At 36.3% G+C, this 21560-nt stretch overlaps 1 protein-coding gene across 7 annotated transcripts in view; it reads right to left on the bottom strand.

Annotated features, from left to right (window-relative positions):
• USP46 (ubiquitin specific peptidase 46) overlaps nt 1–21560 on the bottom strand; it is a 74166-nt gene that overhangs the window by 11411 nt on the left and 41195 nt on the right. For 6 of the 7 annotated variants that reach the window (XM_074229439.1, XM_074229445.1, XM_074229443.1 and 3 more), the window contains 3 exons: nt 12851–12927; nt 6097–6180; nt 1343–1540 (listed from right to left, as the gene is read on the bottom strand). In XM_074229439.1, coding sequence (XP_074085540.1) covers nt 1343–1540; nt 6097–6180; nt 12851–12927 — 359 coding nt within the window. The remainder of the gene's footprint in view (nt 1–1342; nt 1541–6096; nt 6181–12850; nt 12928–21560) is intronic. The other variant, XM_074229446.1, reaches the window with a different exon arrangement.

The following is a 21560-nucleotide window of genomic DNA, read 5'->3' as shown; positions in this document are numbered from 1 at the left end:
ATTACATTGTTTGCAAATGCTCTAAAAACAGAGATTCTTGCTTTGCCTGGTAAGTCCATCAGAAATTACCATGTTATAAAGCACATTTAAAAAAATTTTTTTGGCATATGTGTTTTTTTAGAATTAGAGAGAAGATAAATCAAATTATCAAATTTGTCTCTATAGGACAAGTTAATATATTTCAATGAAGCAATTTCTAATGATTAACTTTGATTATTATGAAGAAACATAACAACTAGGCTTACAGTAATTTCCATTTTTACAATTCTAAATACTGAAACATTATAACAGTAATGTCAAATGGTTCCTGCTACAAACTATAAAATAGTAAGTAGTTAACTCATAGTCCTTAGACTTTTCAATATGTTCTGAGCACTAAAAAGGAGAAATTTATTGAATTTATTGAATTAAAGGATTGTAAACTATCAGAATATAGAATGGGCTTGAAAAGTCTAGCTGTCCTCACCCATACTAAAAGAAAAAAGTCTCCCTTGCAATGATTCCCTATGAGTGGTTGTCTCTGAGCTATGGTTCAGAAACTTCCTAAAGGAAAGTAACCCGGGGGCAGCTAGGTGGTGCAGTGGATAGGAGCGCTGGGCCTGGAATCAGAAGCACCTGAGTTCAAATCTGGCTTGAAATACTTGACATTTACTAGCTGTGTTACCTTGGGCAACTCACTTAACCCTTGCAAAGGAAAAAAAAAAGATAATCCATTATACTTTTCTATATTTCCTAATCAATAATGTGTTTCTTTGCCTTTACATTAGTCACAAATTTCCTTGAAACTTCAACTATTTCCTTGAAACTTCAACATGTTGCCCTAGATTGGCAAATACTTTTCTCAAAGAAAATGAGCAAAATCAAACTTGTCCAAATGAGAAAATAAAGTGGATTTTTTTTTAATTTTTCTAGATTTTTGTGATCTTGAAGATGTATTTGCCCATTGAGCTTACTTGATGAAACAAATCCTTTACATGCCTTTATAAATGAGACCCAGGGAAGTGAGGTGATGTGACTTGCCCCAGGTCATAGATAACAAGAATCCCATCTTCTCTAATTTCAAAACCAGAGGACTTTTCAATTGCACTACAATACTTCTCTCCCTGAGCCAGGGAAAGAAAGAGTGAGAGGATGAAGAAGGCTCACATAAATCATACATCTCCTTGTAGCAATTCTCCTTATTTTTTACAATTATAAAAATAGGTACCAACCTTGCCTATGTAGGTCAGTCAGTGGTGTTCTTCAAATTCCGCTAAGAATTTCCCTAGACTATGGAGATTTTTTAACAGCCTTTAAAGACATGAATAATGACCACTCAAGGTGCAATGATTCTGCCCTTTACCTGCCACAGTGGACTACTACAGCCACCAAGTCATACATGCGGTCCAAATTCACTGCATCACTAGATGTATTGAACAGACGTAGCTCCAGCGGGAAGACCACACGGTAGGAGAGCTTGGTATACCTGTGGAGTTGTTCCATATATTTGAACCTCTTAAGATGTAATGCCAGGATCATCGGAAGTTTTTTTACTCTCATCCTAGGAAGTCATAAATAAGTTGTCAGTAAAACTTCATCCTTTTCTGGGAAAAGAGCACATTCTCTTTTTTGTATTGCTCATGAAGGGCAGACATGGCCCTGGTACGTAAAATAGCCTAAAACAAAAAAAAAATTATAAACTACTGTCTCACTTATTTACTAGATCAGGACTGTCCAATCTTATTTTTAAAAGGTTTTACTGAAACAATAGACAATATATTTTGATTTGCCATTTTAGTGAGAACTCTGCAGTAGCTTGGTTTCATTTACTAAAGTATTTTGCAAATCCACAGGTGGGCTGCATACAATTACATTTTAGATAGCCCTGTATTAGATATCATCTTGTACAGTAACAGCAATACAGAACATGGCTGGCTGAAAAAATCTGAACAGCCAAAATGGTTGGCACAAATCTGTTCATTAAATGCAATCCACATACTTAATAAACAGGACCAGTTCAGGACTCAAGTCGAACAAATTTGGTTATCTGGTTTCCCTGTCCACAACAGATTAGAATCATTAAGGGGGAGAGTCATGTAAGAAGACATGGTCAATATAGAATCAAAGTTTAGAGATGTCATCAAGCTTCATCCCCTCTGAAAGATAAGGAAACTGAGACCCAGGAAGGTGAGGTGATGTAACTTGTCCCAGGTCACAGGTAGCAAGAAACCCAGGTTCTCCGATTTCAAAACCAGGGGATTTTTCAATTGCACTACAACACTTCCCTCCCTGAGGCAGGGAAAGAAAGAGCCAGAGGATGAAGAAGGCTCACATAAATCATACATCCCCTTTTAACAATTCTCCTTATAATAAGGGCCATTGCTAATTTCTCTTTAGTAATGTCTTGGTATATATTCTACTGGCAATGTCAGTGATAAAAATTGAAGCTAGTCCAACAGGTACAGTGAGCTTTGTTTCTACCCTACAGTTAATAGAGGGTTCATGATTTGCCTCTGCCATGTAATTAGTCTTATATCATGGAGTGGAACAGAAGATATGATTCCCTTTGTGTGGGGAGGCCAAGCCTGATCACCTTGTCCCATTGGCTTTCAACTTGAGTCTTCCATTTAATTCAGCTACTCTCAATCAAACTTCCTCAGTTCAACAGCAAGATGTGATAGCCAAAAGGGAAGAGACAGAAAAATTACAAAAAGCATCAATAAGAATGGTACAGTTTGGAGCCACTGAATGTAGGGATAAGCAGGCCAACCCATGTCCCATAGCTCCTGAGGACATTATACTCTTATTGAAGAGTAGGCAGGACTCAAAATAATAGAGATGGGGGGAACCTTAAAGTTTCCTTTCTAACTCTTCCATTTTTATTGAAGTGGAAATGTGTGTAAGTTTAGAAGTAAATCAATCCTGATTCCCAGTCCAGTCCACAAGTAGTTAAAAAATGGATACTCATAACACCCTTCAATTATCAAGGTGAGGTCAAATCATGTTCAGTCAATGCTGTGTAAAGCCTAGGAAACTATGTGACACTTTAAAATAGACTGAAAGAGTTAAAATGAAACTTTTTTTAAGCTAGAAGTATCTTCAGAGTTCAATAAAATTGGTATATATTATTCTTTGGAAATATTGGATGAGTGAGGTCCTACTGTTTTTGGTTTGCAATCAGAATTTTAGAGCTGGAAGGAACCATGGAGACCACTTAGTTCAGTCTCCTTGTTATATAAATGAGGAAACAGGCCAAGAGAAATAATAGATAACTTGTTCACATAATTCATTAGTAACTAAATTGGGATTAGAACTCAGATACCTTGACTACTACCTCTCTACTATACTGCAGCAGAATTTACTTCCTGAGTTATTTTCTCAGGATAATAGAAAAATTGCCAAGGAAGACAACAGTTCTGAATCAAGGGATGAATCAAAGTATGTTACATGGAGAAGGACACCAAGACAAGGGTCCCAAATGTGCCACAGTAAAACTAAGTTATACAATCCAGGCATGGATAAGTGATATCTTCATCTGATATAGTAAAACAAACTAGAAAGTTCAGGAAATTTCTCCAAATCATTCAGTTAAAAATCTCTTATTTCTCAGTTCTTCACCTACTTGAATGCTGTCTGACCTTTGCTAGGCCATCATCCATCTATCTCCCATCCTTTACAGTAAGAGTGTGTCCCATGTCTCAGTTCTGGACCCTCTTCTCTTTTTTTTTCTTTTTACCATCTTGTGACTTCATGATCTCTCAATGAAGTCAACTAATAGTACATGTGATCGCAATGATGATCCAGAAAAGAAGATTGTGTAGAACTGGTCACTCGGGTGGAAGAGAACAGTGTAATGAAAACCCAGAAAAAAAAAGAGCATCTAGTAGTGGGTGATTAACATTGTGAAACAGGATGAGGAGTAAGGGAAAAAAAAATCATTGATTTTGGTAATTTAAGAGATTATTAGAAGCCTTAGGGAAAAAAGTTTTAGTCAAGTAGTGATATTCAAAGCTAGTTTGCAAGGACATAGAAGATACAAAAGAAGAGAGATTGATGATAAAATATAAATTGGGCTGATGTATGATTACAGAGAATTTGAGGGACATCAAAACATTTCTCTCCTTGATCACTTACCAACCTATCATGCTGATTTAAATATTAAAAAAAAAGAATAGGAGACTGTCTATGATTAAGTTCTCCTATGGAACAGAATCTTTAGAAGATTCTACAGAGTTGGAAAGGTTTCAAGTACAAGTTCAATAAAGAATCGTGCACTATTATACAAGGTCTAGTCTTAGATAATTTGCAGAGCTTCATCACCATAGAAGCAATAAGGTAACGAATGCTCAAGACTTTCAAGAATCCTCTAGCAAGTTACAGAGGTCTTACAGTCTGCATTATTAGAAGAAATACCTACATTCATAAAAATCCAAATTCCTGAAGTATTCAATATAAGGAGAAGCTGTGGGAAAAGCTCTTGGGTACTAATGATTCAGATAACAAAGTAGTTATCATCAATTGGAAGAAATGGCTTGACCAAAGTGCATGTTGGATAGGTCCAAGAAGTCTAGACAGCTGCCATTCTGACTGTAGCAGACTCATCAGAGCAGACTTGCTGGTTTTGAAAGTCTGTCAATCTTGTTAGAACCTGTCAGACCCTGAGAACTCAAGGTCATCTTCAAGCCAAGATAAGGGTTTCAGAACAAGACTTTAATGATCTTATTCAGCATTTACAGATAGTGTCCAGAATAAGAATATGATAGTCTCATTGCTGAGATCACTTCCAAATATTTTTGCAAAATATATTCAGAGAAAGGCAACTTAAAACTCTATAACCATGTTATATGAGGACCAGTTGAAGAAAATGGGGATAGTATACCTAGAGAAAAGATTTGGTTAGGGAGTATCTCCCAGTGTTCAAAGTTTGTAGAAAATGTAGAAATGGGAGCAGCTAGGTGGCACAGTAGATAGAGCACCGGCCCTGGAGTCAGGAGTACCTGAGTTCAAATAGGGCTTAAGACACTTAATAATTACCTAGCTGTGTGGCCTTGGGCAAGCCACTTAACCCTATCTGCCTTGCAAAAACCTTAAAAAAAAAGAAATGTAGAAAATCATGTAGAAAAAGGACTAAATGTTCCAGAGTATCCAAGAGGGGAAGTATAGACTAATGGTTCTTTCTTATGTCAAGACAAAATGTGCTTCTCTGTATACAAGGAAGCACGTTTTGATGAAGCTATCTATTATAAGAAAGGGTCAAGCAGAAATTTGGCATCTCCATTTGTTGAGAATATTATAGAAGGTTTTCTGCATCAGGCAGGGATTTATCTATTAGAGGAAATTATTAATAACCCATGATTTAAGGAGATTTCAGATTCCCCCCCCTTTTTTTGCAAGGTTAAGTGGCTTGCCCAAGGCCACACAGCTAGGTAATTATGAAGTGTCTGAGGCCAGATTTGAACTCAGATACTCCTGACTCCAGGGCCGTGCTCTATCCACTGTGCCACCTAGTCACCCCTTCCCCCTTTTCTTAATCTTTGTTTTAAGACTTGGATCTCTGAAGGTTGAGCTAACCTTTTCCTATATTCACGCCCCACCCAAGTAGGGCAGCTATTGTGTTCTATTCAGGTTTGGGTGGGAATAAATTCTTTAAATAATTGCCCAACATTGGGGATAACCTAAAAATTAAATGACTTTATCAAAATTCAGGCCCAGTCCCTTTTTATAATTGTTAAACAATCAGAGTTGATTGCCACCCTGGGGAACACCTACTCTTCAAAGGGTATAAAAATTGTGAGCCTGCTGCCATGACTGTCTTGGGTCTAAAAGAGAGACAGCCAAATAATGATCCTTTTATTAAAATGCAGGCATTAGTAAGAAAAATTATTAAATTACCCCAAAATTATGCCTCGTCAACCTTTTTAAAGGCCACATCTGGCCCTTCCTAGTCTGAAATTCTATAATCCCTGCCACCTACCACCTCCATATCTAAGGCTATGGATTCCCTGCCCTCTTTCTACTCTGCAACAACATTTCCACTCCTCATCAGATAAAAATCCACATCCCAAGTCTCTAAAGATCAAGGTCAACTTAGAAGGAGCATCTGAAGTTTCTACCCACCTTTTCTGGGCCTCCTGTTTACTGCAGCAAGTTTCACAGTAGTATTTCTGTTCACTACACAGTGTCTCAGTGTTACTGAAGTCTCTGCAGAGAAACATAATCTCATTTTTAAAAGGGACCAGGATATATTTAGTTTACTCAAAGACATTTCCTATGTCACATTGCAAAATTCTTTGTGGCATTCAAGATTTGTAGTCTGAATGAAGGAAGAAAAGTAGATAATTGAAAAAAGTAAAAAAGTTGCAAACTGACTTTTTTCATTTGAAGCTTGGAGATAACGTTCAGAGTATAAAAGACAATTTCAAACAAGGAAACATTGAATGGATCAGAGCTTTAACCTTAAATCCTCTAATAGTTCAGAAAACTCTAGTCTTCCACTGAGTGGACTTTTAATGGAAAATCAAATAGATACACCAGAATAATATTACTGCAATACTTGAAATATCTTCAAGTTTCCCCTTTTCAAAGCTCCTTAAAAAAGTTCTTAAATCATTACTTAAAGTAATACTGGGAATATTATTTTTAGGCTACTGACAACAGTATTTAGCATCTTTAAGAAAATTCAGGCAAATAGGAAGGTTTTTTTACTTTCATGTTAAATTTAATATTAAAAAACGCTAAAAACTTTTTTACAAACATAAATAACAGAAGTCTGCAGATACCTCCTTTATTTTCTTCTTAGTATATTGAAATGTTTACATTTGTTAAGATCATAATAAAAATGAAAAACATTTTTAGAGATAATGCTTCAATTTGTATGAATCGATGCACCAGTGTTAAAGTCAAACTAGAAAACATCATTAATGATAACAATAACAAATAACATTTATGAAGCACTTACTATGTACTGGAACTGTGTTAATAAACACTTTACAATCATTATCTCATTATCCCCATTTTACAGATGAGGAAACAGAGGCAGAAAGAAGTTAAGTGGTTTTTCTAGGGTCATTCAGCTTACTTAGTGTCTGAGATTCAATTAAACTTGGGTCTTCCTGACTCCAGACCCAGCACTCTATCCAACTGTGCAGACTAGTTGCCATGACTACAACAAATGGATAGAAGAACAAAGCTGAATGCTGTAAAATTGTAATGATGAAGTGTGAGCCCAGAAAAGAGACTTCCCTTCTTAACTCCCTCTTCTCTACCCTCCCCCATTTCCCTGCATTGTTGGGAGACTTGAAATGCAGAAAACTGCATAACCTTCAGACTCCATTGATGCAATGGGTAGTTTCTGCTGTCTTTTCCCTTTAGCTCCCATCATCTCTTTTATTTTTCTTGTTTCAAGGGGGGAAAGTCAGAAAAAAGATATATTTAGAAATACCATATGGATCCTTCTCCTTGACTCAGATCTCATTATACATATCATATACCTAATATATACTTATTAATGCCATTAGTATTTTGATATATTCTGGGTTAAATGTAAATACTTTGGGGACTTAACTAACCTAACCCTTATTTAATGCAATGTTTGTATTGCAAAAGACATGATAAGTCCCACAGAGCATGGATTAAAATTGATTTCCAGATTCCATGCTTGGATTCTTTAATCAAGATATCCTTCTGCATAGTAAACACAACACACAGAACATATAATGCAAATAATAAACCTTTTATAGAAAGCAACTAGCTATTAGGATATTTGTGGGATATTACTTTGTAGTTTGCAAAGTGATTGACTCAGAATCAGGAAGTTCTAGTTTCAAATACTACTTCTGATACTTCCAATCACCAGTATCATTTCACTTAATCTGAGTCTCAGTTTCCTCATCTGTAAAATTAGGCTAGAAATATCTCAGAAGCTCAAATGAAATAATAGATGAATATACTTTGCAAAGTTTCTTTTACATATTTCAAATATTTTTGAAAAGTTTTGTAAGCAATCATTATTTGAAGGGTACAATTTATGCAACAACATCAATCTTGCAAAATTGAACAACTCTGAAAGATTTAAGAACTCTAATTCATGGTTCCAGAGTGCTAATTATGAGGAGAGACAGGAGGGAGAGAAAACAAATATTTGTTAATTGAAAAACATTATTAAAAATTCCAGAAGGAAGCCCAAACAAGTGAGACAATTTTGAAAATGACAAGTATAATTCATTGTATAGTTAAAAGAAAAAGCAAGCTATAAGTAATAAACAAAATTCATAATTTTTCTATTTAGTGTCATTGAGTGGCTTTGTCAATAATGTGTTCCTTGAGTATATAATGATCCCTACTGGAACTATGAAATATGTTTTGTTTCATCTGTGACTCCCTCCTCCCATTCTAGCTCTCCCTGCTAATCTAGGTTTATTTGCCTGGCTAAACACCTGAGGAAAAAAAGAGGTTTTATTTTTGTTTGTTTTTAATGAATGAATTAATTATGTCTATGTCAAGCAGTATAGGGATCTTGTTTCCCAGTGGAGATTAGTATTTCTGAAAGAGTACTAGCTCTGAGGGGCGGCTAGGTGGTGTAGTGGATAAAGCACCGGCCTTGGAGTCAGGAGTACCTGGGTTCAAATCCGGTCTCAGACACTTAATAATTACCTAGCTGTGTGGCCTTGGGCAAGCCACTTAACCCCATTTGCCTTGCAAAAACCTAAAAGAAAAGAAAAAAAAGAGTACTAGCTCTCAGGGTGACAGATGAGGAATGAAAAGCTCCTTATACCTTAATGAGAATGGTCTAGCATATTGCTGAAATTAGCTATCTTAAATACTTTACAGAGTACAGGAGGTCTGACCCCTTTATTTTTTTTTAATCATCAAAGAGATATTTAGTTCAGAAAAGATGTGGCCATGATGATAAGAAAGATTCTTCAAATTTCTTACATAAACGAGGTCTCTACAAACATAAATAGAAATAAAACACAAAATAGAAATGGAGAGTTTCCCTGTCTAGCTTATACCTAGTTTCTTCAAGTGGGACAGAAGAGGTTTCAAAGAATTTTCAGAGTTCTGCAGTCGTTTGTTTGGTGGTGATATTATATGGAGGATGAACTAGAAATTTCTAGTCCACTTTCTGACTCTTCCTCCAGAATGATCTTAGGAATTCGGGCAAGAAATTTAGCTCTAGAAAGGGACCTTAGAGATCATTTAGTTCAATTGCTTTGTTTTGCAGCTGAGAGAATTAAGACCCTAAGAGTTAAAACTTCTTCACTCAAGGTCACACAGGAAGTGAAACTTGACTAGAGTTGGATTTTCTAGCCTGATCATACTTTCTATTGACCACAAGACTCTCTACTGACCACACCACCACACAATGCATTGTTCCCTAGTGCCCTTCTAACTGGTCTTAAAACTGCTGAAACTATAAAACACTGCACAGTTCTAAAACTGTAAAACTTGAAGAGCATGTGTCTATACAGGAGCAGATAGGTTTGACTGCTAATATGTACAGGTGGGGCATAATCAGATTCCTGGGGGGAGGGAGGAGAGTTGTGGGGAAGGAAAATTTTCAGAATTGATTCCTTGGCCTGAACCACCCCAGACAGATGAGAATCTGAGTCATTCTTAAAGGCATTCAGAAAAGATTCCACAGTAACCCACTTAGTAATTTAACAATTCCAGATGTTCTCAAGCATAGCTGACCAACAGGGGGCACAGATACATTTTGTAAGAACAAAGTGAAAGAATGTGCACAGTTTTCTGAATAACCTCTCCTCTCTGATGATGATGTTTTCCCTCATTCTCTAAGAAGACCATATCAAGGAGATGAAGCCATGACATGCATGTGAGTTGGATGGGGTGGGGGGGGGCCTGTACTAAGTCACCAGTCTCACTTTCTTCTCTACAACCAGTGGTCTAATAGGAATCTGGACAATTAGAGATAGCCTTAGAGATGAGGCAATTAGAGTTAAGTGACTTCCCCAAGGTCACACAACTAATAAGTAACTGAATCTGGATTTGAATTCAGGTCTTGACTTCAGGGCTGGCACTCTACTCACTATGCATTGTTAATGACAAAGTCATAACAATTTAGAGCTGTGTGCCCCAAAGCATTAAATTGTGGCCCAACAATACTACTACTACTACTAGTTCCTTAAGGAAATCAAAGGGAAAGGGAAAGGACTATTCCTATATACAAGAATATTTATAGTAGCTTATTTCAATGCTGTTATGCAAAGAACTGGAAACTAAGGGGATGCTTTTCATCTGGAGAATGGCTGAGCAAATTATGATATAGAAATATTCTACCATTGTACTTTAAGAAATGAGGAAAGAGAGCATTCAGAGAAACCCAGGAAGACTTGGATGAACTGATGCTGAATTATGTGAGCATAACCTGGAGTTCACTTTATACAATAATAAAACTGTAAAGAAAAACAACTTTGAAAGACTTAACAACTGTGTTTTATGTGATGATTAACTAAGAGACTGGAACACACACAGATAGATCAGATATGCTACCAGCCTCCTTAGAAAGAGATAATGGACTCAAAGTATGGAATGAGACATATATTTATAGAGATGGGCAATATAGGATTTTTTTTCCCCAAAAGAAAGGGGAAGACAAGAGAGGCCTAGTGATAGGGGTTGTCAAAAAAAAGAAAAGAAAAGGTCACTGAAGCATTTTTTAAACTATACAGGAATCAAGAGATCAACCCTGCAGAAACAAACTCTGAAAGTCTTAGGAACTCTGATCAATGAATGCAATGACCAACCATGATTCCAAAGGATTACTGAAGTACTATGCTGTCTACTTCCTTATAGAGAGGGAATGGATTCACAATGCAGAATGAAACATACATTCTTGAAGATGACCAATTCTAGTATTTGTTTTGCCCACTGTGTATAATTGCTACAAGAGTGTTTTTCCTTTTTTTTTTCCAGTGGTGAAATTGATGCGAGAGAGAAAATAAATGCTAATTAATTAAAAAACTAAACAAATAAAATATACAAAGGAGAATAAATGAAATGTCAGTAAAAAACATAGATAAGAAGAAAACAGAAAGATGGCTAGAAGGAAATACAAAGACGCATACCATTCTGAATTTATTTTCTATTTAGAAGGAACAGTAATTTATAAGAGACATTCCCAGGTTTATGTCCTGGTGATTATCAAGTGTAATACTCCTTTACCAGGCATTCAAGGCCTTCCAATCTTCTTGTTCCACAACATTCTCTTCAGTCTATGACACAACAAAACTGGTAGTCTTCTTGTTTTTTTTTTTTTGTCCTTCTCTACCAACTCTCCAAGACATTGCTCTCTTGGTAGGTCAATCAGTCAACAAGCATTCACTAAATGCCTACTTTAGTTACTTCCATCTTTAAAGTTGCTCCCCTCTTTTAAAGCCCACTTGCTCATGAAGTCTTCTTGATGTTCCCACTGGAAAGTGATCAATCCAATCTGCCATCTTTTATAGCCTATGGTAGTTTTCTTTTTTTTTCTGCCTAATATCAGTTATTTGTAAAGGAAACCTACTCATCATCTTGGACTAAAGACTCTTTTGAGGTCAGGATCTAAATTGCTTCACAATTTCTCTTCTATCTGATCTCATTGGACTCTTCTTCATCAGCATGCCTCTGCTCAGTCTTCTGTTCCTGAAATGGGTTCACCATCCATCCTCATGTGGTGAATTTCCTCCCTTCCTTCAAAGCTCAACTCAAATTCTACCTTTTCCTCTACAGAGCCTTCCCAGCCTGTCTTTCAGCCCCTTTGGGGGGAGAGAGTCAACTCTCCTTCCTCTCAGAACACTTCACCCATACCCCCACCCCCACCCCTCTGCATTCCTCTCACTCCTCTTGTCATTTGTGTACATCTTCCCTGAGGCTGCCTGCTGATCTTGACACTTGATGGGCAGTGGGGCAGGAAGAGGAAAAGAAAGAAGCAAAAAAAGAAGAAAGAAGAAAGAAAGGAAAAGAAAAAAGTAACATGGAAGAACTTAGATTAAAAAAAATTATTGGGATTGCACTGCAAGCTACTGCTTTCTACTGACCATATCAGTTTGTATGTCTGTCCATGTCTATCTTCCAGTCTTGTTCCTAACCTACTCTAGATTTTAAACTCATATCCCTTCTACTTAGGCTTATCTTGGAACTTCCCTCAGCATCTAAAATAGCTACAACATCTACCTAGCTTCCCTTCATTGGGGAGTTCTTCTTGGGACAGAGAGCCCCAAGCCCAGTCTGCCTTCATTTCACTCCCCACTCAATTTGCTCAATTCCTGATTGTCTTAAGACTTCAAAAACCATACTCCTTCCCATTTTGGGTACTATATTTGCTCTGTCTGGGTTTTTTTTAGTAAAGTCTTCCCTAATTAGAATATAGGTACCCTGAGGGTAGGAACTTTTTTTTTACTTTTATATTCAGTACTTAGCACAGTGACTGACACAGTGAAACTCTAGAGTTAAAATTCTTTCTTCCTTTCCTTTACTTCTTTCTTCTCTTTTTCTTTTTCTTCCTTTGCTTTCCTTCCTTCCAAAGCCAATACATTTGTACAACTGTGACTGATATAAGCAAAAGGCATACAACTCATACTTAAGAAATTAAATAGAATATCAAACATTTAAAACTTTTTAAAAAAATTTCTAAAATATCTTCTTACTTTTGCTCTCTACAGATCTCCTCTTTCATGGCCCATTCTTCTTTACTATTAATTCATTCCAGGAGGGAGCAAAGGCAATGAAATGATAGACTTGAGAAGAATGGGACAGAAGCAATTCCTGAATAATGAGATGGAACCTTTGGGGTTTTTTTTTTGTTAATTTATACATCACTAAATTAACCATAAAAAAGTATAAATAAGGACACGACAGAATCTGTTACCTTAGACAGTGTGTGATTGATGTGTTCTGTTCCACGTCAACAGAAAGATCAAGAAAATCTTCATCTTTGCTACTAACCTGTAGTGAGAAAAAAATCATATTAGACCCAAGGTTGCATAATAAGGTTTTCAGTAGCCAGTTTTAACCTGCGGTTCCCTCACAGGGAGAAGTCCTTCCAATCTTCTTGTTCCACAGCATTTTCTTTAGTCTAAGACACAATGTAACTTCCAAAATAATTACAACCAAGTCTTAAAGGAGTTAACAGGAGAGAAGTTTAGAATAAAAATAAAATACTCTGCGGATACATCTAAAATTCTCCTTTCACTAAATAGTTTAAACCTCTGGTGGAGAATTTATAACTATAATTCAAGCTAGTTGTTTCCTTGCTCCTCTTGCTTTTCCTGTTCTTGTTCAAATGGAGTGACAGAAAAGCACTAAAATGACAAAGAAACTAGCAATTAGTAAGATGGATAAAATGGAGAACAAGGGGCTTAGAGAGCCAAACAGCCCTCCCCCCCATCCTTTTGAATTCAACATGTATTACCTGGGAACACAAAAATGAAAATGACAATCTCTATTCTCAATATGCTTAGAATCTGCTAGGGAAATTCGATCTGGGGAAATTAGACCAATACAAAGACTCTGGGCAATTATAGAGGGAGCTTGCTGTGGTGGACAGAGAGCTGGTCTTGGAATTAGTAACATATGAAATAGAATTCTTTCTCAGACAGGTAAAAGATGTGTAAAGCTGGATGAGCCCCTTCACTGCCTTGTGCCTCAGTTTAATCATCTATAAAACCATAATAATACCTCACAGAGTTGTTCTAAGGATCAAATATTATGCAGTGTTTTGCAAGCCTAAAACATTATGTAAATTTCAATTGTTTATTTTCATTTTAATAGAAGTAGCTTCTGTCACTCATTAAAACCTAGCTCCCTGCTGTTAACACTGCATATCTGTCTACCCTTTTTAGTGCAGAATAAAAATAAGTGCTTAACTATAATCAGATTTCAAACTACATTACAAAGCAATATTTATGAAACTCCACTGACTAGGAAAAAGAGAAGTGGATCAGTGGAATAGATTAGGTATACAATAGAAAGTAGTCAATGACTGTAGTATATAATATTGGATAAACCCAAAGATCCAAGCCTTTGGGGCAAGAACTCACTATTTGACAAATATTGCTGGGTAAACTGAAAAGCACTTTGGAAGAATCTAGGCTTTAATGTCATGTCATAAATCAAAATAAGCTCAAAATGGATGATTGATTATACATAAAGAATAATTTCGGAAGTAAACTAGAGGAACAAAGAAAAAGCTACCTGTCAGATCTATGGATAAGGGAAAAGTTTATGACCAAACAAGAGATTGAAAGGATCAGGAAAAGCAAAATGAATAATTTTGATTTTATTAAATTTAAAAAGTTCTGTAACAAACAAAACTAATACAACCAAAATTAAAAGGAAAACATGCAAAAAATTTATACTAAGTTTCTCTTATAATGGTTCATTTCTTAAATAGGAGATGGAATAAAATTTATAAGAAAACAAGTCATTCCTCAATTGATGGTTCTTGTCCTTTATTATCAAAGAAAGCCAAAATGACATGACTAAGTCGGAGACAAATTACAATATGTTTGACTGTGGTTGATCAGACCAATATGAGCTCAGAATGCTCTCCCACAGGTCATGCACAACCTTTCAACCTTTCCCAACTGATAAATTATCAAAGACTAGGAATAGGCAATTTTCAGAAGAAGAAACCAAAGTTATCAATTGTCACATAAAAAATGTTCTAAATCACAATTGAATAGAGAACTACAAATTAAAACAATTCTCTGATACTACCTCACACCCATCAGAATGACTAATATGATAGAAAAAGAAAAATGCTGAGAGGATGTAGAAAAATAGAGACTAATGCGCAGTTGATAGAGTTGTGAACTGATTCAATCATTCTGGAAAACAATTTGAAACGATTACCAAAGGGCTATACAATTGTATAATCTTTGACCCAGGATTACAACTATTAAGTCTATATCCCACAGAGATAAAGAAAAAGGAAAAGGATCTATTTGAACAAAAATATCTATTGCAGCTCTTTTTGCAATGGTGAAGAATTGGACCTCGAGGGGATGTTCATCAATTGGGAAATGGTTGAAAAAGTTATAGTGTGTGATTGTGATAGAAACCTATTGTGCTTTAAGAAATGATGAGAAGGATGGGAAGTGAACAGAATCAGGAGACCAACATATACAATAAGAGCAATAATGTAATGATGATTAACTGTGAAAGACTTAGCTATTCTGATCAATACAAAGATCCAAGAAATTCCAAAGGACCTATGATGGGAAATGCCATCCACCTCAGGAAAGAGAATTGATAAACTCTTGAGTGCAGATGGAAGTACTTTTTCATTTTATTTTCCTTAGGATTTTTTTTTGGTGTCTTTCCTATTGCAACATGGTTAATATGGAAATATATTTTGATATGATGATTAGTATAATTGCCTTCTCAATGGAGGTGTAGGAGGAGGAAGGGAGGGAATTTGAACTTCAAAAATTTTTAGAATGTTAAAAATTTTTTAAATGTAATTGAGAAATATTTAATAAATAAAAATATATTTATATGTTTTAAAATGGCTTTTGACTGACTGAACTTTTATTTATGCCACCAGGCTCATTAGATCTTACTGGGGAAGTCAGAATATTTCTTTTTCTCCATTATCACATCTAGACAATCCCTCTACTACCATCACTCAATCCAAATTTGTCATACAATCAATATCCTGGTAGCTATTATCTACTAATCCCCAGAATATTCTCCTTCCTTAATGAGTGAAATGTCTGCCTCCACCTCAACTCCTACCCTCTTAGTAGGGGACTCCAAAAATACATAGATTGTAATTGATGTTTAGTCATTCTTGGTTGTATCTAAATCTTCATGATCTCTTTTGGAATTTTTTTGACAAAGACACTAGAGTGGTTTATCATTTCCTTCTCCAGTTCATTTGATAGGTGAGGAAACTAAGGTAAACAGGGTTAAGTGACTTGCCCAGGGTCACACAGTTAATAAGTGTCTTGGGCCAGATTTAAATTTAGGACAAATAGTTCTCCTGATTCCAGACCTGGTACACTATCTATTGTGTACCTATTTCCTAACTTTCCACTATATGTCAATAATAACAACAACAACAATAATAATAATGATGATGATCAATTGTTGGGAGTCAAGGTCTCTAAGCTGCTTGACACAGTCACAGCAAGAAGACTCAAGGTAGTCACACTGCCTGATGGAACAACATTTCCTTCTTCAATATATATAGAGTTTTCATACATACCAATATTTATAGGTTTATTATTGATTGCAATATTTACTCACCCTAATACTGGAATGACTATAAAGGAAGGATTTCAGAGAAATTCCTTGAATAAAACAGATTGTAAACTCTGTCCAAATTTAACAGAACTGCCTCTCCCTGAGGCATACAAAAGGCTTCAACATTATGAAATCTCTGGAAAACCCAACACTGGGAATTCCAAGGAGATGCCAGAATATATGCAGGGAAAACAGATACAAGATGGGTCAGATAGAAATCCAGGGAAATTAATAGTTTTGCCCCCCTTACAATACACAGAAATATATGAAAAAGATGGTGAGAAAATAGTACAGGTGACCGATATGTGAACTCCAGCAGCCTTAGTTTCATGAGAAAGAATAAAAAAGTCACAGAAACTGTGGCTTCTACCAACAAGGCCTGAAAGAAAAATTGGTTATTGTAAGAGTTAACGGATGGGTGGACAAGCATAAAGACCCTCACTATAGATTGTTAAAGGAGTGTATCGAAAAACATTACACAAAAAATATAAAAAAACTTTCCATTAAAAGAATTGCTTAATTAATAACTTTAAATGAATTAACAATTATACAATATAGTAATAAATAAGGTAACAGACAGGTTAAGGTCATCATGGTCTGAGTAGGGATAAGAAATCAATTAACTATATGATTATTACTTAAACTTGTAATCACATGATTAAAACTTATAACCATATGAACTATATGATTGATGATGAAAATTGTACACTTTTGTAACCAAGGAAATGATCTCAGCTTGCTTGCTTGAAACATACATGATTCTGAAACTATAAAAATAAATCTAAGCAGCTGACAGTCAGTCAACCTGCTCCTGCCTTTACCCACTTGTTGACTCAACTCATTTCACCGACTCTATCCCTCCTGTCAGGTTCCAAGGACCCCACAGAGGCTGGACCTCCACAATCAATCATCATCATCATCATCATGGCATCTTCTTGCACTTACTAGTTCTGGCTCTCTTTTGTTAACCCTGTATCCATAGCCACCCTTTCTAGTCAGTACTAATTATATTTTAATTCAAAAGCCCCTCACTCTACTCATTTCCCAAGGGCTACTTCTCCACACCAAGAAAGGCATATACTTGACTTTGCAATCACTCATAAGTGTTCTAGTTCCATAATTGTGATATCCAAAATTCCCTAATTTGATCATAATCTTGTATAATTCTATGCTTCCTCCTCCTTACAATTCTCAACCCTGTTCTTCATCCTCATTGTGACCTCCAGTCCTTTCATACTCAGTTCTTCCTCAGTCCATTGATTCTGCATTTGCTATCTTTTCTTCCCTTCCCTATCTTGACTCTGGGTAAGTCATTTCAACTGTATACTATTCTTTACACTCAAGTCCCGTGGCCTAATGTCAATCAGACTTTGCCAAAACCCAAACTTGGTTACTCTATAAATATATTGCCTTCTTTCCTATTCACAGTGTGACTATACTAAACTAAACTACTAAAAGTGATTGAAAAAAACAAGATCTCTGTTGACTGTGTCCAGTACAAATTTATGTAACGTAATCTCACCTGGGCCTCAATGAAACAAGATTATACTTCTATACTTCCCTGTTTGGCTGTTTTGCTCACCTCACAAGTTTCACCAAAGGTCCCCAAGCTTCATACTTCAAAAAAAAAAAATTGAGGTCATGCACCAAGAGCTCTGTTTTTCCTCCTCCTCATCTTACACCACTCAGATATCCTCCTCCACTGTCTCTTTCACCTCTATCTCATTTGAAAAGGGAGCCCTTCTCTTTACCAAGACAAGCCCCTATAAAGGACCCTTTGTCCTGCTTCATCCCATCTTCTCCAACAGATAGATACACAGTAGAGATCATATACATCAGACGCTCAATCCTCAAAGAGAAAATTATATAATGAAACTTATTCCCATGACAATTTCTTTGATAAAACATTCTTAATATATTTTTTCAAATTCCAAAAACCAAATACTGATGAAACATTTTAAAATATATTCATTAAAATTTTTCATCATGATTGTCCACAATTATTTATGATATGTTTCTGCAAAAATTCAGAAAAGTATACATCAGAATCAGTGATAAAATAATCAAAGATTTGTATGACTGAGTTGTTATTCCAAGTTCATCACAGGTTTCAATCACTATCTGTCAGCAACTGGACCTGAGAGAGCTCCTCTTAGCCCTATCTACATTATCTCTAAAAAGGAAAAAGGCATCCGAGCAGACACATACTAGTTTCAATGCATCAATCCATTCTTTCTCTTCTACCTCAGTTAAAAGTTTAGGAACTTCATTAAACATTGTTTTTCATTTGGCTGAATCATCATCCTCACCAGTGGTGCCAGTCACATACTGATCTATAGCATTAGAGATTTTTGCTCTCTTCACTCCAGCTTTAAATGTCATTGAAACCACCCAGGAGTGATGTCTGTGACCAACTGTTTGCTTCTCCCCAGCAAAGCAGGTACAGTGTATTTAGGATAACTGACCTGCTCCAAGACCAATTATCTGACCATTCTTAGCATATCACACTGAATTGAACTGAATGTACCTGACAGCAATTTGTAGCTACAATGAGTTACCCGATAGTAGACTCAGATAAATCTTTATGCTTTATAACAATATTGCTTGAATGACGACTTGTCAGCAACATCATTATTCAGTCAGAAAGACTTGGATGTAATCAAAAACAGTTCAAATTTCATCCTCATCTAGTTGATACTATGGGTTTAGGTGGAGTACACAATAATTCCCATTTCTATTCCCATTTGCTGTGGATCAGACCCATTAACCACATATGTCTCCCAATGGTCTGTCTGGCCCTTTTCTCTTCATCCTCTATACTATCTTGACTGACGATCTCATCTGTTCCCATGGGTTTAATGATCACATTGAGCCCCTTGGTTTCCATTCCATTTCAGACCTATATATCCAGCCCTAATGTCTCCCGAGCTCTGATCTTAAATCAACTGCCTCTTACACATCTCAAAATGGATTTTCCAAAAGCCATCTCAAAACTCATTAAAGTTCAAAAGAGAACTCATTAACTTTCCCCTAAAACATTTGGTTTAAAATCTGAGTGTCATCCTCAACATCTCACCTGCACTAATTTCACATATCTAATCTATTGCCAAATGTTGTTATTTCTACCTTTACCACACCTCTCATATATGTCTGGCAACCTGGTACAGGTCTTCATAATCTTATACTTTTTATACCATAAAAATCTTCTGGGTTGTCTCCTCATCTCAAGTTTTAACCACTCCAGTCCATCCTCCCCTTGGTTGCCCAAGTTATCTCCCTAAATAAAGTCTAAGCAGGTCAACTCAATAAACTGTGGTGGCTCCTTCCCATCTTCTTTTCTTCTCAAGCCTTGTTTTCCTATAAATACTTTAGAGTCCTGCTACATTTACCCCTCTTTATTAAAAAACCTCCATTAAAAGTCTCTAGAAACTGATCTTTGGGGTAACTGAATTAATGGTGGCAGCAGCTGCTTCCAGAGCTCTCAGTTCACAGACAGCGAGGGGGTCAGAGAACCAGTCAGAAAGATATTACAGGGATCCTTTGCTGGCATTGGGTGTAGGACTGGTGCATTACCCATACTCAGATCCAGCCCTGGGTCACAGTTCCAGGGTAAGAAGAGCACTAGCACATCAGAGCTTATAGCTGTCGGAGATCAAAGATCCTGGTCACAGTTTAAGGGTAGAAAAGATTGCTTGTGGTCATTCAGAGACCAGAGCACAGGCTAAGCCAGGACAGTAGTATACATACCTCTCCTTAGATCATGCCACCTTAGAAGAATTGAAAGCTTACAGATTCCCAGAAACAGCTCTGGAAACAACTGCACTGGAGACAATACACTCTCCACACTTGGAGCAAAGTTCAATTTTAATATAAACTAAAAGTTAAGAAATAGGTTGGGCGGGGGGGAAGTTAGGTGGCACAGTGGAAAGCACACCAGCCCTGGACTCAGAAGGACTTGAGTTCAAATCTGTTCTCAGACACTTGGTATTTATTAGTTGTATGAACTTGGGCAAGATCCTCAAACCCATGATCTTGCAAAAACCACCAAAAAAAAGAAAGAAAAGAAATAGGTTGGAAATATGAGCAACCAAACAAAGAAATTGTCTGTCTTGGTAACCAGGAAGAGCCAAACTCAAAACTGCTACATTCAAAGCCTCAAAGAAGAATGTGAATTGGTTTCAGGGCCAAAACAATCCTGAAAGAACTCAAAAAGTTCTTCAGAGAGGTAGAAGAAAAATTGAGAAAAGAAATAACAGTGATACAAGGGGAAAAAAATTTTTAAAAAAAGAGTCAACATCTTGGTAAAAAAGGAAAAAATACTGAAAAAAATACCTTTAAAAACAAAATGTGTCAGATAGTAAAAAGAGGTACAAAAATTCAATGTAGAGAAGAACTCCTTAAAAAACAGAGTTGAGGGGCAGCTAGGTGGCACAGTGGATAGAGCACCAGTCCTGGAGTCAGGAGTACCTGAGTTCAAATCCGGCCTCAGACACTTAAAAATTACCTAGCTGTGTGGCCTTGGGCAAGCCACTTAACCCCATTTGCCTTGTAAAAATCTAAAAAAAAAAATGAGTCCAATATTCTAGAACCAGAAGATAAAATATTAAATTGAAAGAATCTATCAACCACCTGAAAGAGGCGAAAGTTTCCAGGAACATTATAGTCAAATTCCAGAGTTCCAGGTCAGAAAATATTGCAAGCAGACAGAAAGAAACAATTCAAATATCAAGAAGTTATAGTTAGGATACCACAAGATTTAGCAGTTGCTATATTAAAGGAGTAGAGGGTTTGGAATATGGTATTCCAAAGGGTAAAGGAGTTAGGATTACACTGAGAATCACCTACCTAGCAAAAGTGAGTATAATCCTTCATGGGGAGATTGGGGGGGGGGCGGGGGGAGAAATGGACAGTCAGTGAAATAGAGACCTCTCAAGCATTCCTCATGAAAAGACCAGAGCTGAATAGAAAATATGACTTTCAAATAGAAGACTTAAGGAATGCATAAAAAAGGTAAACAGGAAAGAGAAATCATGAGAAATTCAATAAGGTTAAACTGATAACATTCCAATTTAGATCTCCTAAAAACTTTTTCATTATGAGTTCAGTTAGAAGGAGAATCTATAAACACAAGGCATAGGTATGAGTTGAAAATGATGGGATGATACAAAAGTACTGAAGGGTGAGAGAAAGAGAAATGCATTGCGAAAGGCAGAAGGGGGAGGTAGAATGGGGATAAATTATTTCATAAAAGAGACACAAGAGCTTTTACAGTATGAGGAAGATGGGGGAAGTTGGGGGAGCACTTGAATTTCATTGTTATCAGAATACCT

Source organism: Macrotis lagotis, chromosome 3, assembly GCF_037893015.1.
Source record: "Macrotis lagotis isolate mMagLag1 chromosome 3, bilby.v1.9.chrom.fasta, whole genome shotgun sequence".
Lineage (NCBI taxonomy): Eukaryota > Metazoa > Chordata > Mammalia > Peramelemorphia > Peramelidae > Macrotis > Macrotis lagotis.
The sequence above is the reverse complement of the archived record's forward strand: the minus strand, read 5'-3'. Positions and strand labels throughout refer to the sequence as shown.